The 23239-nt window shown below is 42.4% G+C and overlaps 1 protein-coding gene across 8 annotated transcripts in view; it reads left to right on the top strand.

The window, feature by feature from the left end:
* The window catches only part of TTN (titin), a 244913-nt gene that overhangs the window by 53845 nt on the left and 167829 nt on the right, over positions 1-23239 (top strand). For 6 of the 8 annotated variants that reach the window (XM_039554643.1, XM_039554642.1, XM_039554640.1 and 3 more), the window contains exons 44-55: positions 1432-1710; positions 2775-3338; positions 11339-11620; positions 12200-12478; positions 12583-12864; positions 13367-13645; positions 13771-14058; positions 14265-14543; positions 14643-14921; positions 15023-15301; positions 15403-15690; positions 15822-16109. In XM_039554643.1, the coding sequence (XP_039410577.1) occupies positions 1432-1710; positions 2775-3338; positions 11339-11620; positions 12200-12478; positions 12583-12864; positions 13367-13645; positions 13771-14058; positions 14265-14543; positions 14643-14921; positions 15023-15301; positions 15403-15690; positions 15822-16109 (3666 nt within the window). Of the gene's footprint in view, positions 1-1431; positions 1711-2774; positions 3339-3803; positions 4086-4197; positions 4477-4842; positions 5122-5213; positions 5493-5614; positions 5903-6020; positions 6300-6399; positions 6682-6791; positions 7071-7194; positions 7474-7567; positions 7847-7964; positions 8253-8351; positions 8631-8790; positions 9073-9193; positions 9473-9614; positions 9894-9987; positions 10267-10369; positions 10658-10850; positions 11130-11338; positions 11621-12199; positions 12479-12582; positions 12865-13366; positions 13646-13770; positions 14059-14264; positions 14544-14642; positions 14922-15022; positions 15302-15402; positions 15691-15821; positions 16110-16999; positions 17282-17997; positions 18277-18385; positions 18668-18815; positions 19095-19218; positions 19507-19733; positions 20013-20112; positions 20392-20469; positions 20749-20890; positions 21179-21339; positions 21628-23239 lie in introns of all 8 variants that reach the window. The other 2 variants (XM_039554644.1, XM_039554641.1) reach the window with 2 other exon arrangements.

Here is a 23239-nt window from a genome sequence, read left to right as displayed (position 1 = left end):
TGCAGTCCCATAGAAATCCAAGTGTCCTTGGGAGAAGTCAACATTCAGACAGCTGTCCAGAAAACAGTCTTGAAGGAGGCTTTCTATTTCCTCCTTTGTGAACATAAATACCTCCTGACTGGTGAAAAATCCAAAGCATTGCCATTCTATGCCAGTCCACTTCTCTCAGGAAAATCCTGTGATGAAATCTTTGAGCTGGAGCCCCAGCAGGCTGAGATGACTATGGAGGCAGAAATACCACTGGAGCAACCTTTGTCTGCACAAGTAATCAACACTGTGACCGAGCATGGTCACATCAAGGATGTAGGTGCAGCTGAACCTACTGCTGATGTGGCCTCTGCAGATCTTCTTATTGAGACACCCACAGAAATACTGAAAAGAAAGGAGAAAAGGGAAGAAAAGTGTGAGGAAGAAAGCAGAGAGGGTCTGAAAACTAGTGCTGGAAAGCTAGAGGATGAGCTGGGCAAAGAAAGTTATCCCATCATACACAGCAAACTGGTTGACACTGTTGTGGAGGAAGAGGAGAGTGTCAGGCTGGTGTCTGTCATAACAAATGTCAGAGAGGTGAACTGGTACTTTGAGGGTAAACTGGTCTCTTCAGGCAACAAATTCTAGTGTTTGCAAGATCAGGACACGTACACACTAGTAATAAGCAAAGTGTGCGGGGAGATTCACCAAGGAGAGTACACCTGTGAGGCACTGAATCAAGGTGCAAAAAGAGCAACAGCAGCAAAACTCACAGTTGTTAAAAGAGGTTGGATTATGGGGATAAAGTAATCTTCATAATGCACTGCTCTACTAACGAACCTCCCCTACTATGTGTATCTTTGAATAGAGATACAATATTAATACCATCATGCCACTAATCAGAGGGCCCCCTTTCTCTCTGGATTGCTGGTCTCCATTTACCACATTGCAAGGCCTCTCACTTCCATTACCCCAGTCTTTGGTCAGGAACTTCATTGCTTCATTGCACTAGCATGGTCAGGACAAAGCTGTATTTCAATCCCAACCATTTCTCCTATTGTTGCCTGAGAAGTGGACCTGCTCTTCCCATTTTGCTCACTGCTGCACCCTCTCTCACTCCTTAGAGTCATTGCACATATTCACCACAATTTCTCGTTCACACCATAATTTCTCACAACTCCAGGATATTTTACTATATTTTTATATCCTATTGCTATTGTGCATTGCTATTTCACTTTGTTTTTCCAGTATCACCACTGTTTCCTGATGTCATTATGCACTGTAAGACTGTCTGTCCACTGAGTCTGGTACTGCTTTCATTTCTTACAGATATTTTTTCTTTTACAGTCACTTTATGTGAATTGCAAATATGTCACCTTTTCTTTTTTTTTTCAGTCAGTCAATCACATAATTTCAGAATGTCAGCAGGCAGGGTTTTGAGTTACTCTCTGCTTCTAATTTCAGTTGCACCAATCCTGAGAAGAAGGCTTGAACCCCTGGAAGTGGCTGTAAATCATGTGGCCAAGTTTACCTGTGAGGTAGAGATGGCTCCCAGTGTCAAGTTCCAGTGGTACAAAGCCGGACGAGAGATATATGATGGGGACAAATACTCCATTCGCACCTCCAACTACCTCTCCACACTGGAGATCCCGAGGCCTCAAGTTGTTGACTGTGGAGAATATAGCTGTAAGGCTTCCAACCAGCATGGCAGTGTAAGCTCTACAGCTGTTTTAACAGTAACTGGTAAGCACAGACTTTCAAGCACTTCCCCTTTTCCATAAAATATCTTGGTGTATTGTAATGCTTTCACTGCTATACTTGCACATGTTTATGGTAGGGCTCTTGGTTGGCATTATAATACATAATCCATGCCTAATTTTGGCAGGCACAAACATAGAAAAAGAATAACTTTTGTGAATGCTGCTTTTAGGTGCTTTCTTTATGAAGGAAAGGGAATCAGCATGAAAAGTTTCAGAGGGAAAGAAAGAAGGGGGAAAGAGAGCAGGAAGAAGCAGCATGGGATTGCTTTGTGAATACGTTCTTGAAGAAGGTTTATTTAACTTTCAGACAACAAGAAACACTTCTAAATCTGATTTCTTGGTGTAACAGTCACTGTGCAATTATCCTAGCACCCTAAATTTATCCTGCAACTATACTGTCGATGCAGGTTATACAGCTCTGCATACCTGAACATCTTTGTGCTGTGGCCAAAGGGGAACTCTGTGACTAGGGAAATAGATCTTAAAAAAACACAAGAATGTTTAAAGGCTTTCAATTTGCAAACTTTTTGTCTATTGAGAGCTATACAGTGGGGTTTTTTCTTAAAAGAAAAAACAAACAAAAAACCACCATCTTCCGGGTGTTTCTTGTATGATTACTTTTTTTACTCTGATTTTTCTCTTTGTGGGACGAGTCCTTATGTGGTCTTTGCTAAGTGCTAGGTGCTAGAGACTAGAAAAAAAATGCATGAACAGTGAAATGCATGCAAGCTTGCCCATCTTGAGAGAACAGTGCGCAAACGTGTCAGTCTTGGGGAAGGAAGTTCTGGCTTTTGGTTTATTTTCCTTTAGTTTGTACATTGCTCCAGAGATTCACAACACCTTCAAGCTCTGGAGCAACACTTAGACTGAAGAAGTACAAAACCAAAAGCCAAAATTTATCATCTTTAACACCTCTTATCTCCTTTACTGCTGTTTTCTTTTGCTTAAGAGTGTCCAGTGACAAGCTGGCCTCTCTTGCTCTCTGTCCCTGGCAAATGTGGCTCTGCTCCTCACCTCTTGGTAACATTGAACCCCTTTGTTTTGCAGAGGCATTTCCACCAACGTTTCTTACCAGACCTGAATCTATCACTACTTTTGTTGGCAAAAGTGCCAAGTTCCTGTGTACTGTTTCGGGCACTCCAGTCATCGACGTCACCTGGCAGAAAGATGGAACAACTATTTCACCTTCAGACCACCATAAGATCTCCAAAGTGGAAAATAAACATGTTTTAGAAATTTCCCGTCTTAACACTAGTGACAGAGGGGCTTACACTTGCAAAGCTTCCAACAAGTTTGGAGCTGATATTTGCCAGGCTGAAATGGTCATTATAGACAAGCCCCACTTCATTAAAAATTTGCAGTCAGTACAGTCAGCAGTTAACAAAAAAATACGCCTTGAATGTCAGGTAGATGAAGACAGGAAAGTAACTGTAGGGTGGACAAAGGACGGAAACAAAATCCCTCCAGGCAAAGATTATAAGATTTACTTTGAAGACAAAATAGCCTCGCTTGAGATTCCTCTGGCTAAGGTCAAGGATTCAGGCCACTATATGTGCACTGCTTCAAATGAGGCAGGAAGCAGCTCCTCTTCTGCCAGCGTCACAGTCAGAGGTAAGATAGCTCTATGCCCCCTTTACCTGTCATCTTCTTGGGTTCCCCATTTCTTCTTTCACAGGCAAAAGACTTCTTTGGGCTGAAATTACGCTGTGAATTCTTCTCAGACCTGCCACCTGGTTCTTTCCCCTTAAAGTCTTTTTCCCTGTTGCCTGACAGTGCACTGTGTGTTACTTCAATATTTCTTTCACCAGAGAAAATCAAGAATTGCTCCTGCATGCAGGGGAGAGATGGATGAAGAGGGCAAGCAAAACCACAGAAGCTGTAGATCAGCAAAGATTATGCTGATCTCTTGTGAAGATGTATTTTGTTCTTGCTCTGGGAAGCAATCTTTCAAAGCTTTGTATTTCAGCTTTCTTTCCTTTCTCCCTTTTCCTTTTCCCTTTCTTTCCCCTTTCCTCTTCCCCTTCTTCCCCTTTTTACCATCTCTTCCCCTCTCTTCCCTTTTCTTCCCATTTTCAGAGCCACCATCCTTTGTGAAGAAGGTCGATCCATCTTATTTACTGACCCCAGGTGACTCTGCACGCCTTCAATGCAAAATCAAAGGGTCTCCTGAAATCCAGGTTACTTGGTTCAAGAACAATAAGGAAATACATGAAAGTAACACACACAGGATGTCCTTTGTCAATTCTGTGGCTGTGTTAGATATTTTGGAAATGAAAGTTGATGACACTGGGACCTACTCATGTGAAGCTGTCAACGAGGTTGGAAGTGACAGCTGCACCACCGAAGTGGTTGTCAAAGGTCTGTCCTTCTTGTTGCTGCCAGTCACATTCTTCAGAAAAACCTTCCTTCTTTTTTTTTTTTTTTTTTTTTTTTTTCATGGTTGACTAATTCTTTCTTACTGCTTTTGTAGAGCCGCCATCTTTCATCCGAACACTTGAACCTGCAGAGCTAGTGAAGGGAACAAACCCCATTCTTCAGTGTGAGGTTGCTGGCACTGGACCCTTTGAGATTAGCTGGTACAAAGACAAGAAGCAGATTCGCAGTAGTAAAAAATACAGGTTGACCTCTCAGAAGGCTGTTATTTCTTTGGAGGTGTCCTCATTTAATAGTGCAGATGTCGGTGAATACGAGTGTGTGATAGCTAATGAAGTCGGGAAATGCATGTGCAGTGCCACATACATCTTGAAAGGTCAGTGGGAGAGAAAACTCCACTTACTGAAGGGATTGGCAAAACCCTCTTATTTCATAAAATGTCTTTTCTTTGGATTTGTGGGAGGCTGGGGAGACTGGGGAGGGAGAATACCTTCTTCTCTTAAAATTCTTTGTGTATCTTGAGTCTTATCTGGCATCAAACCTGTGAATTTGAAGAACATTGAGATTAAAGGGCCATTAGCTCCCAGCTGGAGAATGCAGTTCTCTGACTTGCCTGCTCTTTTGCTGAATTGTGACATGCACTGCACATACTGTCTTACAAAACTGTCTTTAAGTAGCAGATTTTATGTGATGATGTAATAGTAGATGAGTATTTTTTTCTTATCTCTCTTCTTTGAATTAGAACCACCATCTTTTGTTAAGAAAATTGAAAACGTGACTGCTCTGGCTGGAGATAGTGTTACGTTACAGGCTGTGGTGAAAGGGTCAGAGCCTATTTCTGTGACATGGATGAAGGGCAAAGATATTATTAAAGATGATAAAAATATGAGAGTGACATTTAATCACGGTCTAGCAACACTACAAATTACCGGTGTCCAGCTGAGCTCTGGTGGCAAATACACCTGCGTGGCTGAGAATGATGCAGGAAGTCAGTCCTGCTTTGGTGAACTAGCAGTGAAAGGTCAGTGGAGAAGTGCTGTGATCCCTGCAATCTCCCACCTGAGAGAGCAATTTCCTTTTGTCCTTAATACCAGTTGTTTAATTCTGTTGTAGAACCCGCCAAAATAATTGAAAAAGCTGAAATGATCCAGGTTACAGCAGGAGAACCAGCTATTTTGGAGTACACTGTCACAGGCACTCCAGAGCTGAAAATCAAATGGTTCAAAGATGGAAACCCACTACCTGCCAGCAAAAAATATAGGATCAGCTTCAAAAATAACATTGCCCAGCTCAAGTTTTATGCCACTGAAATGCAGGACAGTGGTGAATACACCTTTGAGATATCCAATGATGTGGGCATCAGCTCTTGTACTACCAGCTTCACTGTGCTAGGTTGGTACTGCCTCTTTGCAAAGAGCCCTGTTTCTCTGCTCTGTACCCAACAGAGCCAGAAGCAGAACAGAATGCCTGTTTTGCTCATGTGTTCGTTTCTGTCATTTTTTCACTCTCAACAGATCGCACTCTTCCTCCCTTCTTTACTAAACCACTGAAGAATATTGACAGCATCATTAGCACCTCATGCCGCCTAGACTGCAAAATTTCAGGCTCTCTTCCAATGACTGTCTCATGGTTTAAGCAGGACACTGAGATCACTTCAAGTGCCAAGTACACATTACACTTTGCAGAAGGCTCAGCATCTTTGGAAATAAATCACCTAGATGCAAATGACGCTGGGGTCTACATTTGCAGAGCCACAAACTCTGCTGGTAGCAAAGAGAGCAGTAGCACTTTGTTTATAAAAGGTTTGGCAACTTGTTCCACTTTTCTTGGAGTTTTGCTTATCTTGTGATAATACTTTTCTTTCCCAAAATTCAAGCCCTCTCTTACTCTTGACAATTTTTTCCTTTCAATGCAATCTAGAGCCACCCAGCTTCACTGTAAAACCAGAGTCTCAAGATGTACTGCCTGCAACAACTGTACATTTCAAAAGCACCTTTAAAGGCACAACACCACTGACAGTGAAATGGTTTAAAGGTGATACTGAGCTGGTGACAGGAGGAGCCTGCTACATTATGACAGAAGCATTAGCAAGTTACTTGGAGCTTTATGCAGTCAAACCAACAGACTCTGGAAAATACACCTGCAAAGTCTCCAATGTAGCTGGTTCAGTAACATGCAGTGCAAACTTATTTGTGAAAGGTTTGCATTCTTACTCTTATTTAAAATTCTAGCTGCTGGATTAACCCAGTGGCACTCTTTCCTGTGTTCTTTGTCATGAATGCTCTTCTTAAATCCACAGAACCTGCTGCCTTCAAGGAGAAGCTAGAGCCAACCCATCTGGTAAAGAAAGGTGGATATGCTGAGCTGACCTGTGAAGTCACTGGTACTCCTGAGATTAAAATCACATGGTTCAAGGATGATAGAGAGCTAAAAGAAAGTGACAAATACAGGATATCTTTTACAAAATCTTTGGCAAGACTCCATGTTTCAGAGGTTGATACAGAAGACAGTGGGGAATACATTTGCGAAGCCAAAAATGATGCTGGAAAAGATATCTGCAGCAGTGTTGTTACAGTCAAAGGTGTGTGTGACATCCAGCCACACAGTTTGTACCTCTAAGCTCAGTACTCAGTATCTCTCAGCTTCAAAAGTATGATTAATGCAAATTGCACTTTCCTTTTTGCACTGTAGAGTCACCTTATTTTACCAAGGAGTTTCAGTCCATGGAAGTCTTGAAGGATTCTGATGTGGTTTTGGAGTGTGAGGTGCTTGGCACGCCTCCCTTTGAAGTGTTTTGGGTGAAAGACGATAAACCGGTGCGGAGCAGTAAGAAGCACAGAATAAGTATTGAGAAATCTTTGATTAGCCTCCACGTTTTCAGGTTTGATGCTTCTGATGTTGGCGAGTATCAGTGTAGAGTTACAAACGATGTTGGGAGCTGCCTCTGCCATTCAGAGGTCACGCTGAAAGGTTAGTGCAACGTGCAGAACACCACTAGCATGGTGTTGCTAGTGTTTTGCTAGCATGGTGTGGTTTCTGTGCCACACTGTTACATGCCAGGCCTGTACTTACATAACCACTTTCTTCCTGCCAGAGCCTCCTCAGTTTTTGAAGAAGATAGAAAATATTAGCTCCCTTCGAGGGGGCACAGTTGTGTTTCAGGCTGCTATTAAAGGTTCCTTGCCCATCACTGTGTCCTGGTTGAAAGACAATGATGAAGTGATTGAAGACAACAATATCAAAATGACCTTTGTGAACAATGTTGCCACTCTTATGGTGAGATCTATTGAGCTGAAACATGATGGGAAATATTTCTGTCAGGCTAAAAATGAGGCAGGAATTCAGAGGTGTTCTGCTCTGCTGACTGTCAAAGGTTGGTCTTACCCTGAGGGCTTGCAATGATCTCAGACAGCTCCTTTGTGATTTTTACAGATGCCCTTAACACTCTATCTCCTTGTTTACGACAGAACCTGCTACAATTGTGGACAAGGCTGTGTCAATAGATGTGACTGAGGGAGACCCAGCAACCTTGCAGTGTAAATTTTCAGGAACAAAACCTATTACAGCCAAATGGTTCAAAGATGGCAAGGAACTGACATTGGGCCCAAAATATAAGATCAGTGTTACAGATACCGTCTCAGTCTTAAAGGTGCTTTATGCAGAAAAGAAAGATAGTGGAGAATACATTTTTGAGGTCCACAATGACGTTGGGAGCAGTAGCTGTTCTGCCAGCATTAATGTCCTAGGTGTGTATGGGGTGTCTCTTATTATTGCTTTTAGACACAAAATCTTTTCTCCTGATCTGACATCTGCCACAATCACAGCTGAATTTAATATTTTGTCTTTTTACTCTGTCTTGGATAGATCTCATTATACCACCTAAATTCACAAAAAAACTCAAGAAAATGGACAGCATTAAGGGGTCTTTTGTCCACCTGGAGTGCATAGTGTCTGGTTCGCATCCTATAAGTATCCAGTGGTTTAAGGATGGCCAAGAAATAACACCAAGTGAAAAGCACAAATACTCTTTCCATGATAATACTGCATTTCTGGAAATAAATCAACTGGAAGGCACAGACAGTGGCTCTTACACTTGCGAAGCAACAAATAAAGCAGGAAGCAACCAATGCAGCGGGTTCTTAACAGTCAAAGGTTTGCGTTCCTTCTTTGTCTTGTGTTAGGTCTCTCATTCATATTTTCGGATTTCCCCATCTCAGAGTAATCCCCTTTCTTCCTTTTTGCATGTTATAGAACCGCCATATTTTGTGGAAAAACCCCAGTCTCAAGAGGTTGTGCCCAATGCTAGGGTTCAGTTCAAAGCACTGGTGAAAGGGTCTACTCCTCTGCAGATAAAGTGGTTTAAAGACAGCCAGGAGCTCCTGTCTGGAGCCAGTCGATCTGTCTGGAAGGATGACACTTCTAGTGTTCTGGAGCTCTTCTCAGCTAGGACATCTGATTCTGGGAACTACACTTGTCAGATAAGCAATGATGTGGGGACTGCAACCTGCAAAGCAACTCTGTTTGTAAAAGGTGTGCAACCCAATCTTCTAATTTTTTTGGTTCTGATTTTTTTGTGCAATTTTGGTGGGAGGGGGAGGAAACATTTTAGCCTTTTTTTTCTTTAAATTCTGGGTTCTTTTCTTCCTACCGTGGATATTATAAAACCTCAACTTCTCTGTCCATCTTCTAGAGCCCCCCAGATTTATTCAGATGCCAACTTCTGTAGTAGCTTTGCGTGAAGGACAGTCCACCACTTTCGAGTGCCAGGTAGTAGGCACACCAGAGATCCAGATTACATGGTACCTGGATGGGAATGAAGTGACTGACCAAGCTAAGTATGGCATCTCCTTCATAGACGGTTTAGCCACTTTGAAAGTCACTCAAGCCAGAGTGGCAGATAGTGGGATTTATGTTTGTGAAGCCCACAATGATGCAGGTAGTGAGAGCTGCAGCATCGAGCTGAAAGTAAAAGGTTGGTTTTGAACGTCTTGTCATCTCTGTCACATATCTGGGGTGAGGAAGTAGGAGATACTTCTTCTCCCCTCAAAACTATTTAAGGTTACTATCTACTTTCCCCTCGTTCTTCCCTATAGAGCCTCCAACCTTTGTTCGGGAGTTGCGTCCCACCGAGGTAGTGAAGGGTTCAGAGGCCACACTAGAGTGTGAGGTGACTGGTACCCCTCCATTTGAGGTGAAGTGGCTGAAGAACAATAAGGAGATGTTCAGCAGCAAGAAATACGCCATCTCCGCCAAAGAATCAGTATTTACTCTTAATGTGACTAACTGTGATGTCTCGGATGTTGGTGAATATCAGTGTATTATATCAAATGAAGGTGGGAGCTGTTCTTGCAGCACAAGACTCAGCTTAAAAGGTCAGTCCTCTAGGAAGCATACCTCAAATATTATATGCTCCAGCTAAAATGTAGTGACTGGGATTACTTTATATGATGTCTCTTTCTCTTCTTCCATTTCCACAACTTCTCTTCTGAACAACAAACAAAACTCACACTACAGAACCACCATCCTTCATCAAGAAGCTGGAGAACGTCACTAGCATTTTGAAAGGTGATGCATTTTTTCAGTGCGTCATAGCAGGTGCTCAACCCTTGTCTGTGTCATGGATAAAAGATGAGAAAATACTAGAAGACGATGAGCACCACCACATTACCTTCAAGAACAGCGTGGCCACACTGAAACTTGCTAATGTTGACCTCAGCCACAGAGGGAGATATACCTGTCAGGCAAAGAATGAATCTGGCGTGGAGAAGTGCTTTGCTTTGCTTTTTGTACAAGGTGTGTACAAGGTGTAACCTTGATGAGTATTTGGAAAGTCAGTTCTCTATCCATGTAGCTAACTGCTATAATTTTTACACTCTTTATACCTCAGAGCCTGCACAGATCATAGAAAAGGCTAAATCACTTAAAGTCACTGAAAAAGACCCCGTGACTTTGGAGTGTACTGTGGCTGGGACACCAGAGCTTCGGATAAGATGGTACAAAGATGGCAAGCAGCTCCTGCCCAGTAGATACTACACAATGAGCTTTGAAAACAATGTGGCCAGTTTCAGGATTGAACCTGTATCAAAGGAGGATAGTGGTACATACAGTTTTAAAGTCGAAAATGACTTCGGAAGTAGCACCTGTGAAGCTGTTCTGACTGTGCTAGGTTTGTATTGCCAATCCATCACGAAGGGAATGAAAAAATAATCTCCTCGAAAGATAAGCAAGAAGTTAACCAGTGTGTTTTTGCTATTTTTTGTGTTGGGCAGATCAATCAATTCCTCCTGTATTTATCAAAAAGCTAACCAAAAAGGATACCATTCTGGGATCTTCTATCCAAATGGAGTGCAAAGTCTCTGGGTCACTCCCCATTGTTGCAAAATGGTTTAAGGATGGAAAAGAGATAACTGACAGTGCAAAATATAGAAGCCTGTGCCATGAGAACACTGTGTCACTTGAGATTGCTAATCTGGAGCTGGCAGACAGTGCAAATTATACGTGCAGTGTCTCTAATGTTGCTGGAAATGATTCTTGCAGTGCTGTCCTGACTGTGAAAGGTTTGAAACTCTTTTACTACTTCTTATCTGTGATAAATGCCAGGAAAATACCTTAGATCTTATGCTAACATAACAGTCTTATACATCTTAATGTTAATACTGAAAACTTGGTCTCCATGCTTGCCTCACTGATTTTCTTCATTCTTAGACATTTCTTATGTAACTGAGTGTGTCTTTTTCTTAAAAACTGCAGAGCCACCAAGCTTCTTAGTAAAACCTGAAAGCCAGCAAGCCATACCAGATTCTACAGTGGAGTTTAAGGCCACACTAAAAGGAACACCACCCTTTACAATAAAGTGGTTCAAAGAAGACTTAGAACTTGTATCTGGTCCAACTTGTTTCATTGGTATTGAAGGTTCAACTGGGTTCTTAACCCTCTATTCAGTGGATTCTTCTAGGAGTGGGCACTACACTTGCCACATTTCAAATGATGTTGGCAGTGACTCTTGCACTACAACACTGATGGTAACAGGTGTGCACTCTTTCTTGTTGTGTTACGGGTTTTTTGTCTCTTTTCTTCTCTTTCCTTTTTGCCAAGCCCGCCTTGCTGATCTTTGATACACTGCCAAGTGAATTCCCTACCCTGTGTTTGCAACCCACAGTTGTTTGGCTCTTTTCCCTGCTATTTTCTCTCCAGTATTAATTCAGACCTTCCTGACCCCACTTTTTTTGGTTTTTTAGAACCACCCAAGTTTGCTAAGAAGCTAGAGGCAGCAAAAGTAGTCAAGCAGGGTGACTCAGCCCGGCTCGAGTGCAAAGTAAGTGGATCTCCAGAGATGAAAGTAGTGTGGTTCAGAAATGACCATGAAATTGTTGCCAGTGAAAAATTCCGGACTTCATTCATTGACTCTGTGGCCGTGCTTGAAATGAATCATCTCAGTACTGATGAGAGTGGTGACTACATCTGTGAAGCTCACAACCCTGCCGGCAAGGCCAGCTGTAGCACCAAAGTCACAGTGAAAGGTTAGCTATTCTCTTGTTCTCTGACTGCATCCTATTTTTCCCCTGGTGTTTGTATCCCTAAGAAATATACAGGAACATGAGGTTAATTTCTTATTTCAAGACTGTCCTGTTCTCCATGTTGTGTTTGTTTCTTGATGCCCCCTCATCATCTCTGCCAGTGTCTAAACAAGAGAGATGATGTTCTTAATGCGATGAGTCCTAAGCTAGTTTTTCCCCATTTCTGTATTTTTAATATCCAAGACAGTTCATAGTAAGAATTGTTATATCAAGGAGCTGAAATATGAAGAGAAGGAACAGACACAAACCGACTAGTATCAGTGGGAGGTTACTACCAACTAAATGAGACCTGTACCCTCTCTGCTAAAGGTCACCCCTCTGTTTACCTTTTCTACAGAGCTAAGGGCTCTCTAAGAATGCTCACCATTGTGCAAACTCATTGTGCCCAGAAAATGAGGGAAGTCTTGCCTGTTCCGTAGATATTCTCAGCAGTTGCATTTTCCAGAAGCTGGTATCAGTAGACAGTTTGTCAATCAAACGGCTTCAGACTACTTTCTAACTGTTCCTTTCTTCCCTTGTTAGAACCTCCTGTCTTTAGCAGGAAGCCTTCTCCAGTAGACATTGTCAAAGGATCTGAAGTTATCCTGGAATGTGAGATTTCAGGAACACCTCCATTTGATGTTGCCTGGTTCAAAGACAGGAGACAAATCCGCAGTAGTAAGAAATACAAGGTTACAGCCAAAAACTACCATACAGGCGTTCGCATTCTTAATGTCGAAGCTGCAGATGTTGGTGAATATCAGTGCAAAGCACAGAACGATGTAGGAAGTGACACTTGTGTTTGCACTGTGAAGCTGAAAGGTAAAGTACTGGTACCTGTGTTTTCTGCAGTGCTCCCAATGGCGCTGCTTTGCTCTTCTTTGCAGAAACACTGTATTTACTATAACTGCATATTTTTTCTTCAGAACCACCAAAATTCTTGACTAAAATAAACAGCATGACTGTTGTGGTTGGTGAACCAGTAGAGTTACAAGCAAGAGTGGAGGGCTCCCAGCCAATTTCTGTTCAGTGGCTTAAAGACAAAGAGGAAATTATTAGAGAAAGTGAGAACACGAAGATCACATTTACGGAAAATATTGCAACTTTACAATTTTTGCGTACAGAGACAAGCAGTGCTGGAAAATACACCTGTCAGATAAGAAATGATGCTGGAAGTCGCGAGTGTATGGCTACTTTAACCATTCTAGGTTGGTAAAAAGCACAAATTCATGGAAATTTCTTTTTAAAGTTAGAAACTAGGCTGCTTAGTGTCAGCTGTATACTTTGCTTGTGCCTCTGAGTTCAAAACAATCAAAATAGAGAATCCTTCTCTTCCCAGCAAGCAGCAGTCAGGTTCCGTATTTCCAGTTGTCCAGCAATAGGGTTGAAAGGAACCACTCTGTGACTTTATTTCTGTCATGTCTTCTGCTCATGCCTGCTTGGAGAGGGAGTCTAATATATTTTGTATTTTAAATTAAAATATATTTTAAAATTAAAATATTTTTATTTAATCTTGGAAAGCATCTGAAATTTGCAATTTAGGGTAACAGAAAGGATGGAAAAAACAGCTGTAAAAACCTCCACGTCCCAACAAATCGAAATTTCCTTAGTACCAAATGTGTAAACCCCATCTCATAGTGCTATAATACTTACAGCTAATATTAATCAAACCCTGTTTTAACCATATATGTTACCCATCTCTCCTTCCAGAGCCTGCAGTCATTGTAGAGAAAGCAGAGCCAATGAAAGTTACTATAGGTGATGCCTGTACTTTGGAATGCAAAGTAGGAGGCACACCACAGCTTTCCACTGGGTGGTTCAAGGATGGCAAAGAACTGACCAGCAGCCAAAAATACAGAATCACTTTCCTCAATAATGTATGTACACTTAAAATTATGGATGCAGAAAAGGAAGATGGTGGATTATACACTTTTGCAGTGCAAAATGATGTGGGGAAAAGCAGTTGTACAGCATCGGTTGATGTTTTAGGTTGGTTGGATATCTTGTCTTCTATCTTCTACAAAAGCTTTTGTTTGGCCATATTCTCTGTCCTTTCTTCCATTCCTTTCCTCATTTTCTCTCTAACCATGAATTTATTATGTTTTCTTATGCAGATCGAATCATTCCTCCTTCTTTCACAAGAAAACTAAAAGAAACCCTTGGTGTTCTGGGTTCCTCAGCACTGCTGGAATGTAAAGTGTCAGGTTCACCTCCTATTTCTGTTGCCTGGTTCCACAATGGACTTAAGCTAGTCAGTGGAGAAAAACATCAAATCTCCTTTTCAGATAACCTATGTATTTTAGAAGTTAATTCACTGAGCCACTCAGAAACTGGCACTTACACCTGCAAAGCTACCAACACAGCTGGCTCAGATGAATGCAGTGCTGTATTGATTGTACAAGGTGGGTATATGAAGATCAGGAAGACCTGTGAGCTATTCTTTTCTCTTTCTCTCTTGAAATTATCTGCAGTCTTTTGTAAATATTCTTGGGGAAAATTATTGACAGAAAAATAAAGATTTTGCTCTTTATCTTTAGTAGATGTATGGAAATACCAGACCTATGCTGTAGCAATCTGTCTTATCTATCTTTTTCTTTTGTGTATTTAGAGCCACCTTCTTTTGAGAGGACACCAGAGCCTCTGGATGTATTGCCAGGCACAAGCATCACTTTCACATGTGTTGTCAGAGGAACCCCTCCTTTTAAGGTCAACTGGTTTAGAGGGGCCAATGAACTTGTGCCAGGGGACAAATGTAATATCTACTTGGAGGAGTCTGTTGTGGAGCTTGAGTTATATGATGTAACTCCTTCCCAAAGCGGAGAGTACACTTGTCTAGTGACTAATGATGCTGGCAGGGTAAATTGTACAACACACCTTACAGTAAAAGGTTTGTAAAAGATGATGTCTCTCTATTTACCTTAAATTATTGTTTCCTTCTCTCCATTTGGCATGTTGGGCTCAACATTTGTGACTTACCTTTCATTAGAGCCAGCTGTCTTTGTGAAGAAACTGAGTGATCAGTATGTGGAGCCTGGCAAGCCCATCATCCTAGAGGGCACTTACACAGGCAGCCTGCCCATCTCTGTGACATGGAAGAAGAATGGCCACACCATCGCACAGTCTCAGAAGTGTAGCATCACCACCACAGAGAAATCCTGCATCCTGGAAATACTTGACAGCACCAAAGAAGATGCAGGAGAATACTCTTGCCATGTTGAAAATGAGGCAGGAAGAGATGTTTGTGAGGCTGTAGTCTCTACCCTAGGTGTGTGCTCCCTTTGCTTCTTTTCCTTCCCTTTTTTTCAAGTGTATGCTTTCCAAAACCTGGCACATAACAAGCCTGTCTAATTGCTTCTCTTTTTTTAGAACCTCCGTACTTTGTTACTCACTTGGAACCTCTTGAGGTGTCAGTTGGGTCTTACACAACACTGCAATGCCACGTTGCTGGAACACCAGAAATTACTGTGTCTTGGTACAAAGGCGATACAAAACTCAGGTCTACCCCTGAGTACAAAGTGTTCTTTAAAGACAATGTTGCTACACTTATTTTCAACAAAGTGGCTAGCAACGACAGTGGAGAATATATCTGCAAGGCAGAAAACAGTGTAGGAACTGCATCTACAAAGGCTCTCTTAACAGTTCAAGGTGATGATTTTGTATTAGCTTGCTAAAATTCTTTTTCTCTTGCAAAACTATGAAAAAATTGCTTTCTGAGGTATATTCATCCTTTGCTTGCTTTCTTCCAGAGCGCAAACAACCACCTTCCTTTGCAAGAAAACTAAAGGACATCGAGCACCCTGCTGGTTTACCCCTCAAGCTTATGTGTCGGCTCAACGGCTCAGAGCCCATTACTGTCACTTGGCACAAAGATGGTGTGCTGCTAAAGGATGACCACAATGTGCACACATCCTTTGTAGATAATGTTGCAGTGCTGCAGCTGGTGCGAACTGAGATGAATCACACCGGGCAATACTCCTGCACAGCCACCAATTCTGTGGGTACTGCCACCTCAAGTGCTAGGCTCACAGTGGCAGGTGTGTTGGCTTACAAAACTTTTGTTGGGTCACAGGCTCCTCCCCCTTATTTCATGCATGCAGTGGTACCTGTGTGTTGGATTAACTTTTTTCTGAGGTATGAATATTACATTATTTTCTTGTGTTTCTAGAACCCAAGCAAGCACCTGTCTTTGATATCAAACCAGAATCTATTGATGTGCCTTTCGGAGAAAGTGCTGACTTTGAATGTCATGTTACGGGAGCCCAGCCAATACACATAACGTGGTCCAAGGATGGTCGGGAGATCCGAACTGGAGGAAATTTCAATATTACATTCACAGCCAACACAGCTCACCTTCGCGTGCTCAGAGTGGGTAAAGGAGACTCTGGCCAATATACTTGCCAAGCTAGTAATGAAGCTGGGAAAGACTTCTGCTCAGCCCAACTCAGTGTCAAAGGTATTAAGATTAAGTCACCTTTGTTTGTGCATTTTCTTTTTCTTGGGTAAAGACATCTCTTTGTCTTTGATCTTCTACCATTTCTAGTTTAGAAATATATAGAAAGTAGCTTTCCAGACTGCAGATATAAAACATGTAATGACCTTCTCCCATCATACTGTGTAACAGCAGAAGTCTTGTGTGCCTGCAAAATCTCCAAGGAGGAAGGTCCTTGTATGAACATGTTTGTACGGAGAGTTGCACTCACGCTACTTTTTACTTTAACAGTTAAACTTCAGCCACTGTGGTAGTCACTCATAGCAATTGCTATATGGAAAATGCTGATTAGTAAGTACAGCTCTGCCTTACATTTGTTGGCCAGCACTGGTGACTCTTTTGAATTTGCTAAAGATTTCAACTGGAGTTCTGAATTGTTGATTTAATCTAGACTATGAATCACTTAATTTCTTCATGCAGAAATATACTTTAAAGATGTGTAAGCAAGTGAAACAATCCCTACCATGTTTCTGTTGCTCCTGGAGATGAAGGGCTTGTCAAATCTTTCATGTTGGCCTGGGAACCCTGTTACTTGTTACCACTCATAGATAACAGCAAAATTTCACTTGTGTGGAGCAACTGTCGTTTGTGTATTTTTCACAGCTTCAATTGTCTGATGCAGCAGGGTCCAAAGTTGGCAGCACATAGTTTTAGTTGTTGTCTTTGCCTTCTTTTCGTCATCTTGTGTATTTCCTTAAGAGGAAGCTCTGGTTGGGGATGTAACCAACTTCTGTAACAATTTTACTTTTGTGCTGTAGTACTCTTGTGCATCCCAGAACTCTTGCTTAGCATTGCAGATTTCACTTGGCAAACAGGTATGTTGTCATTCTCTGTATACTTATTCTGTTCTGCAGAACCCCCCAAGTTCATCAAGAAGCCGGAAGCTTTGCGGTTCGTGAAGCAGGGTGACACAGTTCAACTTGAATGTAAAATCAGTGGCACACCAGAGATTAGAATCGTGTGGTACAAAAATGATCAGGCACTCCAGGCAAGCGACAGGCTGCACATGTCCTTTGTAGACTCTGCAGCAACGCTGACCATCTTGGGTGCCACTGCTGAAGATGCTGGGGATTACATCTGTGAAGCCCACAACTCTGCGGGCACAGCCAGCTGCAGCACTTCAGTCACAGTGAAAGGTTAGCACATGGCTCCGCATTCCTCACCAGAACCCCTGGCTGCCAGGCCTGCTCCCAGCTGCACATCCCACTGCTGCTGCAGCAGCTGGTGGCTGCTGGGTCAGTGTCTCTCCAGCTGCTCTTGCATTTAAATGCTGCTGTGTTTAAGCAGCAGACATCAGGCAGGAAATAGTGGTGGGTGTTCAGCACAGCGCAGTCATTCCCTTGTCTCCCCATTTAAGTTAACTGCAGGATGAACAAGGCAAGCTTTTCAGATCACAATGGAAGCATGGACTAGATGGAACACCAGCCATGGTGAGGGTGCTGGGAGTACTTTTAAGCCATCCCTCTGCCTCCTCTTTATACACAGTGATCCTGACAGGAATGAAATTTAAGACGGAAGAGGAGGCTGTGTAGCTGAGCTTCACCGACTGTAGCTTTCATGACTAGAAAGAGCAGGGTGGGAAGCTGGAATGTGACCCTAGAGTGCAGGAAGAGTGGCTTTTGGGGAAGGACACTGAGCACTGATTCCAAACAGGTGCAGAAGTACCACATTTTCTGCCCTTTGAACTCTGAGTGCTGGGATTTTTTAGAGGTGAGGCCACATATTTAAAAGCTAAATATGTGTTTACAATATAAGCGTAGGCTCCCTTCCTGAATGTGTTGCTTCCTGCTACTATCCAGAAATCCATCCAGAGAAGCAGACTCACACATTATGATGTGATTCTTTTTTATAGAACCACCCATTTTTAGAAAGGTGCCAAGCCCTGTGGACACTCTTAAAGGCTCAGATGTTGTCCTTCAGTGCGAGATAGCAGGGACCCCACCCTTTGAGGTGGCTTGGTTCAAGGACCGGAGGCAGGTCAGGAGCAGCAAGAAATTCAAGGTGACAGCAAAGCACTCCGTTGCCAGTCTTCATATTCTCAATCTGGAAGCTCAAGACACTGGAGAATACCAATGTAAAGCTATGAATGAGGTGGGAAGCGACACTTGCACCTGCCCAGTGAAATTCAAAGGTTTGTATGCTAGAGGATCAACATCACTGCCCTCTTTTCTTGATCTCCTGGCTGTCACTCTTCCAAGCAAGCATGTATGATTAACCAGCCTCCTTGTTTTTGTCATCAGAACCTCCACGGTTTGCCAAGAAGCTGAGTGACACTGCAATCTTCATCGGGGAGCCAACAGCCCTGCAGGCAGTAGTGGAAGGATCCCCACCAATTTCTGTTGTCTGGCTCAAGGATAAGGGTGAAGTTATTAGGGAGAGTGAAAATGTTCAAATGTGGTTTATGGACAACATTGCAACTCTTGAGATTGCCAGTGCAGAGGGAACTGACGTTGGAAAGTACATCTGTCAGATCAAAAATGATGCTGGCATGCGGGAGTGCTCTGCCTTTTTACAGGTCCTAGGTGGGTATAGCCTACTCCACTAGAGGCACTGTGTCTCACAGCTTGCACAGTTGGCTCTACTAGCCTTTGCCTTCTGCTCACACCCTGCGCTCACAAGTTTGTGGGTAGATTTCTCTGTGACACACAGACCCCTCCCTTCCTATTTCAGAACCAGCAGTCATCTTAGAGAAGACCGAACCGATCACAGTAATGGCTGGCAATCCTTTTACCCTGGAGTGCAAAGTAGGAGGAACACCTGAGCTTATCACCAAGTGGTACAAAGACGGCAGAGAACTAAAGAGTGACCGCAAATACCAAATTACCTTTTTCAACAATATATCCACTTTGAAAGTCTTTTCTGCAGACAGGGGAGACAGGGGCTTGTATACTTTTGAGGTGCAAAATGAAGTAGGGGACAGCAGCTGCACTTCTTCAGTTGATGTTTCAGGTCAGCTCTATGTCTTTGTTGTTCACACTTGTCTTTAAAGAAAGTTTTTATTTTTTCCCCTTTTATTTCCATTCAAAGAAACCTCAACACTTCTCTTCCTGTTCTTCTGCCCTGTCCTACTTAGATCGCCTTGTTCCTCCTTCATTCTCAAGAAAACTAAAGGAAACAAATGGGGTGCTGGGATCCTCCGTGCTGCTGGAGTGCAAAGTGTCTGGCACAGCTCCCATATCTGTGTCCTGGTTTCAAGATGGAAATGAGATTGTTAGTGGAGAAAAATATGAAATCTCATTCTTGGATAATGTTTGTGCTTTGAAGTTGAATGCCCTGGATGTCACAGATACAGGGTCATATACATGTATGGCAGCCAATGTGGCTGGATCTGATGAATGCAGTGCCTTCTTGACTGTACAAGGTCAGTGGAAGGATACTGCCACATCTTCAACAAAATTCTTCTTCCTTCTTCTCTTTCTTTTCTCTGGTTTCCCATGGTTTCTTTTTCATGGTTTGTTTGGTTTGGTTTTTTTTCCCAGGGGTTCTTTTTTTTTTTTTTTTTTGACTCAAACGTGCTCATTTTCTTCCCCATGGAGACCTTCCTATTAATATCCTTCTCCCTCTTCCATTTCTTTGCATGATCCTTAGAACCACCTTCTTTTGTGAAGACACCTGATCCCCAGGAAGTTTTGCCTGGATCAAATGTGACATTCACCAGCTACATCAAGGGCAGTACTCCCTTCAAAGTGACCTGGTTCCGAGGCATCAGGGAGCTGGTGCCAGACAGCAACTGCTCAATCTCTCTCAATGAGTCTGTGGCACAGCTGCAGCTGTACAACGTGGAGCCAGGCCACAGCGGGGACTATGCCTGTGTGGTCACAAATGATGCTGGCAGTGCCTCATGTACAACACAGCTCTTTGTGAAAGGTGTGTTTGGGTGTGTGCATGAATGCACAGTTATCTTCATTCACTGCCTGCAGCTCTTCCACATCTGTCCCTCTTACTATTGATTTATACCTCCCCACAGAGCCTGCAGTCTTTGTGAAGAAATTAAGTGATTTCAGTGTGGAGCAGGGGAAGTCCATTGTGCTGGAAAGCAGCTACATTGGCACCCCTCCCATCTCTGTCACCTGGAAAAGAAATGGCATGCCCATTGCTCAGTCTCAACGCTGCACCGTTACAACTACTGAAAAATCTGGCATTCTTGAAATCTTCAACAGCACAAAGAATGATGAAGGCGAATATACCTGTGAGGTGGCAAATGAGGCGGGTGGGGATGTTTGCCACAGCCTTGTATCCGTCTTAGGTATTCATTACCCCTGATCCCCCTAATGCACCCCGTGTGGTGCTCTGCCTCTGCTCACCATGCTCTCTCCTTCCCCAGAACCACCCTATTTTGTCACGCACCTGGACCGTGTGGAGGTGAAGGTTGGCGAGCCCTTGACCTTAAAATGCCAGATTGGCGGTTCACCAGAAATCAAGGTGTCCTGGTACAAAGATGACACCAAGCTCAGATCAACACAGGCTTACAAAATGCACTTCAAGAACAATGTGGCAACACTGGCGTTTTCTGCTGTAGAGGATAGCAACATTGGAGAATACGTCTGCAAAGCAGAAAATAGCATCGGCTTTGCCACCTCCACAGCTTTGCTTGTTGTTAAAGGTGATGGGCCAAGACCCACTCTTTTCTGGGGTAGTTTGTAGGAACTCTTTGTTGTCTACAGAAAGGGGGTTTTATTAATTTCAAATATAAGTAATTCTAGGTTGGCTTCCTACTGATAGTGGTGATTATTATTGTTTTGCAGAACGTCAACTTCCCCCTACATTCACCAGAAAACTAAAAGATATTCAGGAGGTGGTTGGTGCCCCAGTGACATTTGACTGCCGCATAACTGGCTCAGAGCCTATCCAGGTGTCTTGGTACAAGGACGGGGTTCTCTTAAGTGACACTGATAACGTGCAATCAGCCTTCTTAAATAATGTTGCGACTTTACAGATCTTGGAAACTAGTATGGATTACTGTGGCCAGTATACTTGCTCAGCCCAAAATGCTCTGGGGACTGCCTCTTCCAGTGCCAAACTTCTCCTCACAGGTTTGTAGCTCATGCTTTAATGAAAATCTTTTGTATGTCTTTGCTCTTTTATTTCTCCACCCTTTTCCCCACTCTACCCATTGTATGGTGGCCAAGGACAATGGGCATGGCGTGATGAGGCAGGCTTCATGGTGAGCCCTGCCATGCTTTCTTCTTTGCAGAACATCTACAACCTCCCTTCTTTGACATCAAGCCGGTATCTATTGACGTGGCACTAGGGGAAAAGGCAACCTTTAAGTGCCACGTGACTGGTTCTGCTCCCATGAGGATTACTTGGACTAGAGACAACAGAGAGATTCGTCCAGGTGGAAACTACAAAATGACACTGGTGGAAAACATGGCCAGCTTGACAGTCCTAAAAGTTGGTAAAGGGGATGCTGGACTCTACACATGTACTGCCAGCAACAGTGTTGGAAAGGATGCGTGCGCAGCTCAGCTGGCTGTACAAGGTATTGCTGTGGGCTTTAGTGTTTATGAGGTTTTCTTTGCAAGGCAGACACCTGGAAATCACAGTCCTGAATGCAGATGTGTGTGACTAATAATCTTTACAAGAGGTTACTCTGAGATGTTATTTCACTTAATTATTGTTGTAATACCAAAATACTTATATTTCTTCTGCTTTGGTATAGTACATGATTTTTCTTATCAAAGGGGTTCTTTCATTGAAACATTAACTCTTACGTACTACTCTGTTGTGCCTTTGTGAATGGTTCTGTTGGACAGCAAAATCTGTCTTTCTAAAGTCTTTCTCCAGCAGTGACGGTCACTAGGTTGCCCAGGGGAGTGAAAGGAAACTGAGAGAAATTCAATTCACTTATATGGCTTAAAAGTATTTTTACTGCATGTGCAGCTCCTGCAAATAGCTCTGCTCTTTCACAAATTGAAAACACTGAAAATTGCTCTTCTAAACAGCAAAACTGGAGGATCTGAGAGCAGATTTGGTGACAAATATCCATCCCACCCAACACTTCACCTCTCTTCATAGTGTGTGGATCTAAAAGTGAAATCTAAATTTATGAATGGCTCAAACTGTCTTAGTACAAGTGACACATGTATATTAGTGCAATTTCCTCAATGTAGGTGGGAATATATTTATAGCTGTTCCAGACATTTCAATCTTACTGATTTCATAAAAGAAGAAATGTAGCATACACTGCTTAGATTATGCCTGAGTTAAAAGGTCCCTGTTGCTTTAGCACTTTCTTTCCTCTTTCTTTTCCTCTCTTGCCTCTGTATGAATTTGGAGAGGAAAGAGGGGAGAAATATTTCGAGAGTAAATCCTCCTACTCTGTAAGACAAATAACACAGGAAGCTGAACTACTAGTAGCAAGATTTTGTATTAATAACTTGTCAAATATTTTATATATACCAAGTATATTCTAGCCATAAGCATTTTTCTTGGTGGAGGTAGGAAGAGTGCGTAAGACTGAATTACCTGGATTCAGTAACAAGTAGTGGTGCTGCATTATGCAGTTTGACATAAAAAAATCCACACTGAAAGATTGTAACAAGAAATCAAATCTCTTTAGAAGATCTGAAGCTTCTCTCCGCTGCAATCATAAATCTGTTTATTAATTATATAACTTCTAATAGGTTTATTTGAACAGAGTTACCATAAATGGTCTAAATGGTCTAAACTGACCTTATTTATTTTCTTACTCTTCAAATCTTTATTTGTAAAATCCTGAGGAGTCTTTCCAGGATTGTTATTTTATTTTTTGTTCGTGAATTTACTGACACTCCCTTGAGTTCTTTAAAATTTGTACAGTTTCCCCAGGGCTGTAGAATTAGTGACGTTCATTGTTTTCAACCAATTTCTAAGGAACTTGAAAGGGCAATCTCTTAGGGTGCATTGATTTGCATGCGTTTAATTTGAGCATATGCTGTCTCACTTCTACAACATGCAGCCTTTTGTTTGTAGAATTAAGATATTTCTTTTAATTGACCTTGAAAATCTCACAGCTTTCTATTAACTTTCTCCCTCTAGCATCTAATGTTCCCAGTCTGTAGTTTTAATAATTGCTTTATGTTCTAGAACTGCCTTACATTCTAAATACATAC

The sequence above is a fragment of the Corvus cornix genome, chromosome 7 (assembly GCF_000738735.6).
Source record: "Corvus cornix cornix isolate S_Up_H32 chromosome 7, ASM73873v5, whole genome shotgun sequence".
Classification (NCBI taxonomy): domain Eukaryota; kingdom Metazoa; phylum Chordata; class Aves; order Passeriformes; family Corvidae; genus Corvus; species Corvus cornix.
The sequence above is the reverse complement of the archived record's forward strand: the minus strand, read 5'-3'. Positions and strand labels throughout refer to the sequence as shown.